The sequence below is a fragment of the Quercus robur genome, chromosome 10 (genome assembly GCF_932294415.1).
Source record: "Quercus robur chromosome 10, dhQueRobu3.1, whole genome shotgun sequence".
In the NCBI taxonomy this organism is placed as follows: domain Eukaryota; kingdom Viridiplantae; phylum Streptophyta; class Magnoliopsida; order Fagales; family Fagaceae; genus Quercus; species Quercus robur.
The window spans coordinates 36,182,487-36,195,440 of record NC_065543.1 but is presented as its reverse complement, the minus strand read 5'-3'; the positions used below and the strand labels follow the sequence as shown (position 1 = coordinate 36,195,440).

Sequence of the window (12,954 nt, the reverse complement as noted above, 5' to 3'; positions counted from 1 at the left end):
GAGAAAGCTGTGCTGTACTATGTTAGAAGACTTTAAAGTACAAGAGAAAAGTTGTGGAACCATATAGTACAACTAACGAGAGTCCGTTAAATAAGACAGTTATATCAAAGTATCAGTGTATAAGAGCTGTTTGGTAATGATGTTCTAATAATATTGTTTGTATTTTTTCGAAATATGTGTGGGTGAAAAAATGTATGAAAATATGTGTAATATTATTTAAAAACTAAAAACATGTGTTTAAACACATGTACCAAACGGATATTTTTCAATTTTTTTTTTTTAAACACAATGTTATTGTATATTTGTTATACGAATACTACATCCTTAAACTTTCTCAAAAAAAAAAAAAAAAAAATACTACATCCTTAATATGTTACATTTTGCCCACTTATATTCAAAATAGGAGTAGATTTGTATTTTTATTACCTTTTATATCTTTTTTCTCTCAAAACATAAAAAACTAAAAAAATCAATAAAAAAAAAAATATCTAAAAGCTAGGTTTTGTAGAAATTAAAATCTAATTTTTAGATCTTTTTTCTCTAACCTTTGGAGGGATTCATTGTCCAATGCTTCAAGTCTAAGAGTCTTCATGTTTCAAAGAAGATTTATCCTTCATATTTCTCAAAAAAAGAAAAAAAAAAACTAGTAAACAAGATTTACACTAACTTTTAATTTTTTTTTTTAAATATTGCTAGAGACACAAAAATTATACAAAACATTTTTCACAATAATTAAGTTGGCATATTTCACTGCTACAAAACTTTTTACCTAGAATGAGTAATGTTTAAATAAGTTTGTTATCAAGTTTTTTATTTTTTTATTTATCATTAATATCCATGCCATAATTATTATATTATTAAATGTAAAATATTAAAATTTCTTGTTAAACACTTTTTTTTTTTTTTTTTTGGCTTGAGTCATGCTTAAACATTTAGCATTGTCGATGTCGATGGACTAATTAGAAGTTGGCCTCTAATCTTTTTCAAAAAAAAATAAATATAGAAAGTGAGAAGTTGGCCAAATAGTTGGGATTTGGAATTGCATAGTTAATTGGTTCAAAATTCATTTTCAAACATGATGCAGTTAGCAACGTTCGGTAGAAGGTAGAACATGTATATTAGACATCATATTATAACTCAACTATGTTCACTTGAAACTTGTTGAGGAATACATTGCAATTACACGAAGGAGCATCATTTGCATGAGTTTTTTTTTTTTTTTTTTAGTAAACAGTAATACTTATTACAACAAGTTACTACAAACAGCTTAGATGACTACAATACATGAAAAATCAATTTTATTCAGAGCCTTTTCAAGAAAATTAGGGCTAGAATCTTTTTCTCCATCATCATCTATCTATGTATATATATATAAAACCAAAACCTCCGATTTTTTTGCTAAGCTCCACAATTTTACACATTAGTACTAATTTTGTAATTAATTTTTTAATGCTTATTTTAAGTTGTCGATTACTCGATAAATTTTTTTCATGTTCTTTCTTCTCATTTTTTACGGTGTTTGTTTGGAGGTGAAATAGGGTGGATGGAAAACTTTGGAGAGAAAATGGGAAGGAAAACTTTTTTGAAATGTGTTTGGTTGGGTAGGGAGGAAGGAAAATAAATGGTGGGGCCTGGGTGTTTTCTCCCCGGACCCACCAAAAAGTTTTTCTACCCAAAATGGAGAAAAAACTGAAGGGAGAAAATGGGGCTAGTTAATGGACAAAAATGCCTATATACACTTGCACATGCTTCTTCTTTCTTTTTCTTTTTCTTTTTTTTTCCCCCCTTTTTTTGATTTCCTGGGCTGTGGGTGTTTCTTCTTCTTCTTCTTCTTTTTCCCCCCTTTTTTTGATTTCCTGGGCTGTGGGTGTGATGGTTGTTTTGTTTTTCTTCTTTTTTTTTTTTTTTGTTTAACTAGATATGATTTTTTTTTTTTTTGGGACATGATTTTTATTTTTTAATAAATTGGGTGATTTTTTTTTTTAATAGTAGTTTGTCATTTTTTGTTTTAATTGGCCATCATTTTTTAACAAAGGTGTATGAGTAAATTTATACAAATTCACTTTTTTCATCCCTCCACTTTTCCACTCCCAACCAAATAAAAAGGTGAGAAATTATAATCTTTTCTATTCTCCCACCATTTTCTATCCTCTTACTTTTTCACTCCTTCAATCAAACGAACCCTGAACTCCGGCCTACTCCCCTTCTTTCTCTTCTCAATGACGAAGCCCTCCCCCTCTCTCACTCTCTATTTCTTCCCTTCTTTTGTTGACGATGACAAAGATGATGATTCATCCCTTAAAAAAAAAAAAAAAATTATTGCATAGTTCAACTTATTGTTATGAAACTCAAATTTGGATTTGAAGTTTGATTGCTTTGGGTTGCTTTTAGGGGGATTGTAGTTTTTGGCTTGCTATTTTTCAAATTCAACTCTATCCATCTATAAAGATCATATCTTTTGAGTTTTGACATTGTCTCTATTCTTTAGTTTGCAATATTCTCACCAAACGTGGACAATTTTCTCTGCATCACATCCACTAGGATCAAAACCCATGACTGGCCTTCAAATCTATGCCTAATCCTTTCAATTACTCTTCTCAAAAGTAAATATATTATGCACAAATGGTGGCAGACAAAGAACTTACAGCAAATTTAGCAGTAAACGAGGGATGGCTAAGATAAAAACACCAATTTTCTGTTGGGTGAGAAGCCAACATGAATGGTGGAAAACCTTTTTCAAAAATTAGGAAGAATGAAAGGAAATTAGTTTTTTTTTTTTGGGGTAGTTCATCATCGCATGTAAAGGGTGGCCAATTTTATCACCCTCAAAATGTTTGACAAAATGCCTAAGCCAAACTGAAGGAAAGGCTTGGTCTAAGACTCGAGGATTTGAGGCAAGCGTATATCACATACCATTAAATTTAAAAACTGTACTTTTTTTTTATCTTTTCTGAGTAATGATATTCATGAAAATAAAACATTTTTTTCAAGTGGTATCACTCTGTGAGGGTCCTTTTTTGGACAGTACCCAGGCCCAAGTAGAAACAAAGATCCTGAGCTCTTTACTTGTTGTTTGGTGGACTGGGCTTGGTTCACCACAGCTAAATGGGGGTTGATTATGAACCAAGTTGTGTGCAAGTCACATAAAGATCCTCAAGGCAAAAATGCGATTCCTTCTAAACAATAAAATATCATTATAAGTGTTTTAGTGTCATAAAATGACCATTTACTCTTACGAAACAAGTAAAATAATTATTCATAATATTCACAATGAAAAAAAGATTGAAACAGAGTATTTGAGGCTTATATTTTATTGTGTAAACATTTAAAAAGGTTCCTTCACTTGGTACCCTAGGCATACTGTTGTGATACCCTGGGCGTACTGTCTTGGTTCCTAAAGGTACTAGGCCTGTAAGAATCCAGAATGCTGATTCTCTGAACTATACAATTTTTCTCCATGCTTATCATGCAATAGAGTTTTGTCGTTTCCCTTTACCTTTATAGGTCCTACATAAGAACACACTATACAATATACATATCTTCAAATAATTCTTAGTTTCTTAGATTAGGATATACATTTTAATACATATACATATATGTAAATGAATTTCATGAGAATGATTCAACCACGAGGATCCTAACCCCAATTCTCACATACTTAGTGCTTTTGCACAAGACTTGTGGGATCTGGAACTCAAGTCCAAGTGGCTTTGCTTGGGCATTGCCTTCCAAGATAGTTAGGTGAGGAGGATTTTTGTAGGAGAGAGTAATATCTAATGTGTACATGTTTTGGCATATATTTCTTTGGAGGCTTAGTGATATTTTGAATGATCTCATGGATATGGGACAAATTCCTTCACCTTAGCTCTTTGAACTATCCCTCTAAATCCCCATTTTTCTCCCCCTCCCTCATCCCTCTTGCTGTTATTCCTTAGTGTTCCTTTTATAGCAAACCTAGTCTAGTACCCTAGGCGAGGACATCCCAAGTCTACTGGGTAAAACCACGTCCTCTGGAACCTGAAAATGTGCATTAGGCAAAGGTTTAGCTTATTTAAGCAATTATAACTCAAAAGGGGCATTTGGCTTTAGCTATAAATGAAAGATTCCTCCTTGGAAAGTCAAATGAGTGGGTGGGCTGCTCAGTGTACTGTGACAGTTTTAGTTGAAAATGACAATTGAGAGGAAATTGTGGGGAAGTGTCATGCACATGGGAGAACTGAGTTTTCCATTGGTTCATGCATTCCAAGCAAATATATGAACCAAGAAAAACCCTCGAGATCCTCCTTTCACCAGAAATCATTCCCCTACAGACCAAACCATTTCTCCCTTACTATCCACTCGGGATCCTATGGGCTTGGACCATGGGTTACAAAGATAAAACCTGGTTTTATAGGATTTTTTAATGGCTTTTGTTGGAAATATGAACATACATCTTGCTGCATATCCTCTGGTCTGATCGGGATCCTTCTTCTTACTACATATCCTCTGGCCCAACCGAGATCCTTCCTCTGGCCTAACTGGGATCCTCTTCTTTTTTTCTTTATTATTATTATTCCTTTCTTTTTCCTTCTTTTTGGGACTTTGGGTCTTCATGGTCCTTCTTAGCTTCATGAATTGGGTCTTCTTTTGTTAAGGCCCATGGTCTTTCCTTCCTTTTCTTGGAATGGGTTTTCTTGTGAAATTTTGGTCCTCAACACACTCTAAGAGGCTTCCTCCAAAGTCTTACTATGCATGATCTTGATTCTTTTGTACCTTTCTAAAAGAGGCATGTATCAGCACTCAAAGTTCAAAGACGGCAGGAAGGACTATTTGTGGATTGTAGTTCAATGGCTGAAAGTGAATATTATAATTAACCAAAGTCCGTCAACACACTCCACTTGAAAGCACAAACATCTGGTAGGGCAGTTAATGTGAAAGAGTTCCAATAATTGGGTTGGGAAGTCCTTCCAAAAATAAAAAAAAGCACTATGATTTTTATGCTGGTGGAGCTTAGGGCCAATACAAATTTAAAAAGAATATGGAAGCATTTCAAAGGATCATGTACTAGACCTTCAAATCTTAATAATAGAGCAAACTATGTGTGGCATTTTACCTGTAATTTTTTATGGCTTTCACTAGATTAAACCTAGATTTCTCGTGGGTGCAACCAGAATAGAGATGTAGATCTCATCAGAATAGAGATGTAGATCTCATCATCGATTATGATTGCGCCAAATGCCTTGCATAAGTAGGCAAATCTTCTAGGAAGAGTTATCATTTGGGATTTCCTTCCCTTTGTCAAATGCTTATGTTAGTTGCTATTTTTTAAGGATAGGTTGCCATATCCAGAGCAGCTGCTGCATGTAAAACCATAATGGTATTGAAAGTTTGAAACAATGAATTTGAGTTCATAATTACACAGGTGCTAAGCACTAAATTATATCATATTGTAGGTTCTATCATTCACATCTTTGTGCATTGTAGAGGAGGTTGGCGTGTAGGTTTAAAGAAAAAAAATGGTATTATAGGAGAATAATCCTTGCATCAAGATTGTTAGGCATAATACAACTTCTCATATTCAATAGATTTTATGTGCATTGCACGGGTTAGCGACTAGTTATTACTATTCACAAAGCTGATATTATCACTAGAGGCCAGGCCAAGATATAGGTGGTCATTCCTTAACATTTCTTATGCTTAAATTAGCAAGATTTCACATTACCATCTCGCACCATTAGTTAATTCTTTGCCTTCACAATAAGGGCTCGTAGCAGATGTGATGCAAGAGGCAATGGGAAGACAGATTAATTATATTTTATTTGATTTTATGTATCAAGGGAAATTTTGTAATTTCATAATATGCTGGAATGGGCTGTGCTAACAGTCCATTAGATCTTCTTTTGGGTTTATTTTAAGTTTGGTTATTTAGTTGAATTTAGTAGTAAAAGCCTAAGAGGTCCAAATCCAAATCTTATTACCACTGTACATTTTTGGTGCGATGGTCACTTCACAAGTATAAGTACTTGTAGGGTGTAGGGGGCAAGGGCCGGGGTTCAAATCTCCAGGAGGGGGTTTCACACACATATACACTTAGATTATATTAGAGTAGAATTTCTATCTTATATAAAATAAAAAAAAGAAAAAAGAAAAAAGGATTAGGAGCATTCCCATCAGCTCTCTTATAAAAAATGTCATTTTAACACATCAAAAACCTACTTTATCATTTTAACACATCATTTTACAACATATCATTTATCAGATGTTCTATACTTCAATTCTATACATTAAAATAATATTTTTTACATATTAAAATAATATATTAATTACTCCCTATCATCCTCATCCCCAACAACAACGGCACAACCACCACTGCTGCAACAACACCAACAATCACCACCGGCACAAACCCATATCCACCAACGCCGCCTCAATTATATATATATATATATAAAAAAAAAAAAAAAAACCAACCAGAGAGATTGACACAGCAAAAAACACAACCAAATCAAACAAACCCAAAGGCAAAACCCACCACTGTAGGCCGATTAAGAGAAATCCGATGGTGGGAGGTTCTGATGACGTGGTGGATGGCACGACAAGCTCGGCGGTGTGGCGTGGCGTGGTGATCAGGCCATGGGTTGTTGTGGATGTGGTGGGTCGGGTTTGTGTGGCTGTGTTGGTGGACGGCGATCTAAGAGTGTAGATCGGGTTTGTGTGGTTGTGTTGGTGGACGGCGATCTGGTTTGTGTGGCTGTGTTGGTGGACGGCGATCTGAGAGTGTAGATCGGGTTCGTGTGGCGTGGCGTGGCGTGGCTTGATGCTCTGGCCTGAGTTTCGTCGGATTGTGTGGCTGTGTTGGTGGACAACGATCTGAGAGTGTAGATCGGGTTCGTGTGACGTGGCGTGGCGTGGCGTGGCTTGATGCTCCGGCCTGAGTCTCGTTGGAGAGGGAGGCAGTGACGTGGAGTAGAGAGAGAGAGAGAGAGCAAAGAAATGAAGTGAGAGAGAGAGCTGATACATTTCGGTGAAGGAGATGAGGAGACAGAGGGAAGAAAAAGGAGATGAGGAGACAGAGGCAGTGGGCCCAGTAAGAATAAAAAAGTAATATAAATTATAGTAAAGGTGAACAGTACGCTCTCAAATTTGAGATCGTACTGTAGCATGTTCCAAAAAAATGGCACATATAGAACACATGATGAAGCTCATATTTTGGAGTTTGATGTGCCAAATGCCAAATATTATAACATTTAGCACATTTAGCACACCTGATGAGAGTGCTCTTAGTCTTCTATTTAAAGAATTGTAGTACTTTCTATGGAGATGTTTAATAAATGTTTTCAGAATTTAAGAGCTATGAAGCTTTCTTTTTTGATTTGTGTGATGCAACCTTCTCTAAGGTGTGATGCCAAGGAACCCTAAGTGTGAAGCTTAGGTGTGATACTCAGGAAGTCTAGGTGTGATTCTTAGAATTTTTTTATTCATGGTTACCATTCACATCATAGTTCACAGCAACCCAAATCTTGATTTTCACCTTTGTTTTCGTTCCCAAGCACTATTAATCCTTGTCCCCTTTGGAAACCCTATAATCCCTATTATTTTCTAGCTTATTTCCCACCAAAACCTAACCCTAATTCTTCAAAACCCAAGCCAAGCTATACCAAATCTGCTATTGGTGTTCTAAATTAGGTTTTGTTGTTCCCCCTTGTCCTACGTCAAGGTGTTTAAGTATTGATGTAAAAACTATGATTTAAAAAGTGTTGTGGAAACACGAGTTTAAAGTATTCATAATGTAAAAAATATATTTGGTACCATATATCAAATAACATATTTTAAAATGTGAAAAAACATAATTGTGTATATTGTATGTGTATTTGTTTTTTTTTTTTAAAGTGATGATTGCATAGTAAAATAATATTGTTTTATTTAAGGAGAGAGAAAATGAAAGAAAAAAAGAAGAAGAAGAAAGAATGACAAAGAGGTGGGCTCATAAGAGAAAAAAAAAAGGAAAAAAAAAAAAAAAAGAGTTTGGTCTTGTTAATGGGCTCCATGATTTTCAACTTATTTATAAAACGACCATTAAACAATGCAACTTGAAAACTAAAAACCGGTTTGAATGAGATTTTAAAATACATGTTTTAAACACCCTATTTGAGAATTGTAACTCAAACACCCATAATAAAACATCGCTACCAAACACTTTTTTTTTTTTGCCCCATAGTTTTCAGTGTTTAAACACTGAAAAGTGAAAACTGTTGTTTGAACCTCGCTACCAAACAGGCCCTGACTCTCTCCAACTCACACCTGAGTAGGGTATTCTAGAATGTTTCTGCTTGTTCTAAGTTTTCTCCATGCCATTATATTGTAAACTGTTCAAACCATATGTTCAGAACAAACTAGAAAAAAGTGGTAACGAAATGGACTATGAAAAAGGACCAATTGATTGACTTGACATTGCTCAAAGAATTACAGGAATCAGTCTGGAGGGCTCTAACCTAAACCATTTATGCACATCAGAAGTATTTATAACCCAGAGCAGGTTAAGAAAGGAAACAAAAGTGAAATTGTCACTCAGCCCCGGGAAGTAATTTTTGCCCACTTGAGCTGGTTGTACCAAAACGTCTGATTGCAGCAGGGATGACTCGGGATGGTGAGATGACCTCCGCAAAAGAGAAATTATACGTATCTGTTCCTAACCGACTCTGTAACCATCCTCTGCTTCCAGAAAATCCATCAACTACAGTCCAACAGTTCTTAAAGCCAAGGCTTGTTAGTGCTCTAGCAACCAATTTTGCTGAGTCTGAGTACCTGAATATGTTGAAAATTGAACATTAATGTAATGATTTCATGCAACTTTTCCAAAGAGGGGAGGGTGACCGGGATGTCCATCTGACTAAAATTCAAATGCTGAATCTGGTAATGCACTATAAATTTATAAGAAATATGCAACGAGGAAGAACTCACGAGTCCATGATCACAATGTTGGAGCCTTTGTTAATTTTCTTGAGATATGTAATCTTCAAAGCAGCTATCTCTGCTTCCACTTTCTTTGCATTTCTGACAAGGCCTTTTAACTTGCTTGGCAATTCTTCCAAACTGAAACATTAAAAACAATAGTAGAGACTTAAAGGTGACCAACAGATGGAGGTTCCATAACCTTAATGTACAGGAAAGTCCTGAGTGCATGTCTTCCATGGTCACATTAAACCCAAGTAACCTTAAATGTTCTTACTGAATACACCAGTTCACATTAAAGACAATACTAGAGACTTAAAGGCGAACAACATGCGACGTGGGATTTTCAACTTTCTTAATGGGAGGTAAAGTGGAGACAAGGATCAAACTCATACCTCCTACTCTAATATCATGATAAATTATCAATTGTCCCAAAAGCTTAAATTGAAAGAAAATGATAAATTTAACCATTTAACATAATTCTAACATATAGTCCCTATTGATATTGTTGATTATTCAATAAGCAAAGAATGGAGTGAAAATAAATATACTGAAACTGTAGGATTACTTACGGAATGGCAATCATCCTGTTCTTAGCACTAGAGGGAAGGCGAGGAATACCAGCTTTGTCCTTGTCCTTCTCCGATCGAATGTCAATCATAAGGTGGTTTTTTGTAGACATTAGATCAAGAGTTTGAGCAGGAGTAAGCTCACCTACAAAGAAACAGAATCATCAAAATCTTAGATCCATTACATAGCACTAACTTGGTGTGACATAAATTCAGAAGGATTAGACCAGAAGAAACTCATAAAGCCCAATTCACCATGTTCCAAACTTCTAGGTGTAAATGAAGTGACTGCATATCAAACATTGAACTCACCCTTATAACCACGAAGGTTATATGAGATGGCAGACCAAATGGGAGGAAGAAGGAGGTACACAAGAAATAATGCTCCAGCAGTTCCTACAATCACAATGGGGTCTGATGACGAGATGGTGTCAATAGTTGAGGAAGCTATAGGCCTGGCTTCTTCAATCACCTTTGTGGTCCTCTGTGCTGCATCTGCAACTGTCTGCAAACAAAGAGATAATTTGTTTTATGACCATGCAAGCAAATAGATAAACATGATCACAGCTACATCCATATCAAAATATCTCCCAAAATGCCAGAGATTAGTAAGTGTTACTTTAAATAAAATAATACAAGGCGTATGTAGGCCTTAAAATCACTTATTAACTCCATGGTGCTTTACATATGAATTGAATACATAATTTAGTTGTCCAATATGAGACATCACCAGAGACAACTAACATAAAATGGACACAAGTTAATTTATCAAAGTCATAAAATGTGCATTCCTTCAAGAAAAAAAAAGAATGTTAAGGATAACATATTGAACAATTTTAACGCTTAGAGGAGCAAGTAGCCTCATTTCAGAACCCACGCTACTAAACTCATGGGCTAATCCAGTTTCCAAATCACTCAATGAAATTTGAACCTGTTCAAACTACATTAATGAAGTATTCAATGAAAACAAGCAAATATTCCAAGACAATTGATTGCTTTACAAGAATCAATTCTAATAAATGTTAAAATCAAGAGAACTGATGAGGCCAGGATTGTCACAGTACAACCCTTCATTACAATACATTGTACTCCTCATCAAAACAAATTTATATAAAAATTATCATGCAACTAAATGCACCTCACCCATCATTGTACAAACCAGCCATTTAAAGAACCAAATCAATTTCCCGCAACATTCATTGTAAAAACTAGTCATTTTAAGAACAGAGCAAATATTCTTAAGAATTCAAGCAGCTTATTACAGTTACGATTCTTTTTATGCCGATGCGAAGCAGTATATGCACTGCTATAAACACATGGTGTGCAAATATAATAAGCTACAACAACAAAAGCACGATGCATAATTGACAAAAAAATGCATTTGAATAATAATAAAAGAGAAAAAGGAGACCTTAGCAGCACTGAGAACAGGCTGTGTGTCAAAGCCAGAGCTTTGAATTGCTTCTTGGGCCTTCTTTGAAGCCTCAGAAATCGCCGGGGAAGCTATCTTCAAAGCCTGTTCTCCTGTCTGTTTTACAATTGGCACTGCTGCTTCGATGCCTGGCTTCAAAACATTCCCCACACCTTCAAGAACACGCTTTGTAGTATCGAAGAAACTCGAACCCACTTCCTGAACCTGATCCATTGTTTTCTCCACCTATTAATTCAGAAAACACAATCAATTTCAAGAAATGGCCACGAACTCAAATTTGAAGAGAATTACCTAAGCTTCAATCCACAGCATTTTTTGGAAACACTTTTCATTCTTCCGAAGTTTATAAATTGCTTTGTTTTCTGCTCTCATCTCATGAGTAAGAAAATTACTTTTAACACCATATTTTATCAGTGGGTATTGATGAAAATAGAATAAAAACAACTTAGTAGTCCTCTAATAAGCATTTTGAAAGTACTTTGTCCATGCTTTCTGACATTCAAAACGGGTACTTCCAATACACTCACCAAAGAATGCCATATAAAGATGCAAACTTGGTGTGAATTTACTTCAGCAAGAACATGAGAAAAAGTTAGGTGAACTTACTTCAGTGATAGAATAGACTATCTGATCCTTGGAGAGGCTGAGAGCCTTTGCTTCATGGGGAGCAGTAAATAGAGCCAACAGAGATATGGTGGCTGATGTTGGTAATGATACAGAGGTGGGTCTGAATTGTGGTCTGGAAGAAGCTCTGGGTGTAGAAGATAGCGAGGAAGTTGTGGGACGGGAAAGCCTGGGAGTGGCTGAAGCTCGGATGGCCAACTCCATAGCCATTTGTGATTTGTGCCACCGCTTACTCACGGTTGGAGAGTGTACTTGAGCGTGTTTGCCTGAAGATTGTGTGATGAGAAATAAGTGGAGGAAAACTGGGTACTTTTGGCAAATACTAACAAACCAATAACTTTCTTCTTTGGTCTTTGATGTCCAATGTGGCTCGCATATTCACTTTAGCCACTCACTTCAGCCCATGTGGCAGGGGTTGCTTTTGTCTCAAATGTTAACTGGGGTTGCTTTTGTCTCAACTAGGTTCAAAGCCCAGTACCTTCAAAAGAGAAAGGATCAAAGAGACTTGCCCAACAAAAGATTTTTGTAGAGCCCCGTGGTCCCAACAGATATGGGGACTTCATTGGCAGCTCCTGGTAAACAACAAAAACTACAAAAATCAAAGTTTTGTAGATGATATGACTAATGCTGCATAAGTAACAATTGTCACAATATTTTTCACAATGATTGAGTTAACAGTTTTTATTTATTTTCATCTTAATCAACTATTAATATCATTTTATTATCTACCATTCACAATTCATCACCTTAATATTTGTGAACTATTTTATGAAAATTGTTTTAACTCTAGAATGTATTTATCTAAGATTAAAGGCAAAGTTTTGCGTACCCCATTTTTTTTTTTGGGTTATATTCTAACTCAAGGGACATAAAGAATTAATATTTCCTTAAGATTTGTGAGTAAGTTAGAAGAAAAGGGACAAAAGAAGATATAATTAGGACCTCACCAACCACTTTCTTACTCGTTTGGTTCGCCTATAATCACTGGATGTCTACACCCAGTTACAAACCGAAGAAGAAGACTAATGGTAATGTGTTATGAAGAGAGGAACAGGAATGGGGAGGACACTGTTTGGGGTTTTTTTGGTTGTGGTGTTTCAATTTCAAATCAAATGCATTTAGACAACATTATGGGAAGGGCTTCAGAGAAGATAGAACGTGAACCACATATTCTTTGTTTTTTTTTTTTTTAAGAGAGAGAAAGGTAAGTAATTTTATTGATGAATTAAATCCAATTGAAATACATCATCCAAATCGCTGGGTAACTTTTTTATCCAAACAATAGTGTCAACAAATAAAACTGCTCGTCTAGTGAGGACATGGGCAAACTTGTTACCCCCTCTTTACATACTGAAAACTAGAGCTATGTAAAGTGGAGCATAGTCTATCAAATGACCA

At 35.5% G+C, this 12,954-nt stretch overlaps 1 protein-coding gene across 1 annotated transcript; it reads right to left on the bottom strand.

The window, feature by feature from the left end:
• Positions 1 to 8,396: 8,396 nt before the first annotated feature.
• On the bottom strand, positions 8,397 to 11,880 carry LOC126701401 (calcium sensing receptor, chloroplastic). The gene is made up of 6 exons (XM_050399480.1): positions 11,539 to 11,880; positions 10,912 to 11,157; positions 9,813 to 10,005; positions 9,504 to 9,645; positions 8,941 to 9,072; positions 8,397 to 8,784 (listed from the first exon to the last, which is right to left on the bottom strand). The coding sequence occupies exons 1-6, from the start codon at positions 11,764 to 11,766 to the stop codon at positions 8,544 to 8,546; spliced, it is 1,182 nt and encodes a 393-aa protein (XP_050255437.1). The 5' UTR covers positions 11,767 to 11,880; the 3' UTR covers positions 8,397 to 8,543.
• Positions 11,881 to 12,954: the final 1,074 nt, after the last annotated feature.

What these genes read in the sequence shown, in the direction of transcription:
- LOC126701401 (XM_050399480.1), bottom strand. Translation starts at nt 11,766, where the DNA reads ATGGCTATGGAGTTGGCCATCCGAGCTTCAGCCACTCCCAGGCTTTCC. An exon ending in TAGTCTATTCTATCACTGAA is followed by an intron (nt 11,158 to 11,538) that starts GTAAGTTCACCT and finishes CTGAATTAATAG; the next exon opens with GTGGAGAAAACAATGGATCA. An exon ending in TAACCTTCGTGGTTATAAGG is followed by an intron (nt 9,646 to 9,812) that starts GTGAGTTCAATG and finishes GTTTCTTTGTAG; the next exon opens with GTGAGCTTACTCCTGCTCAA.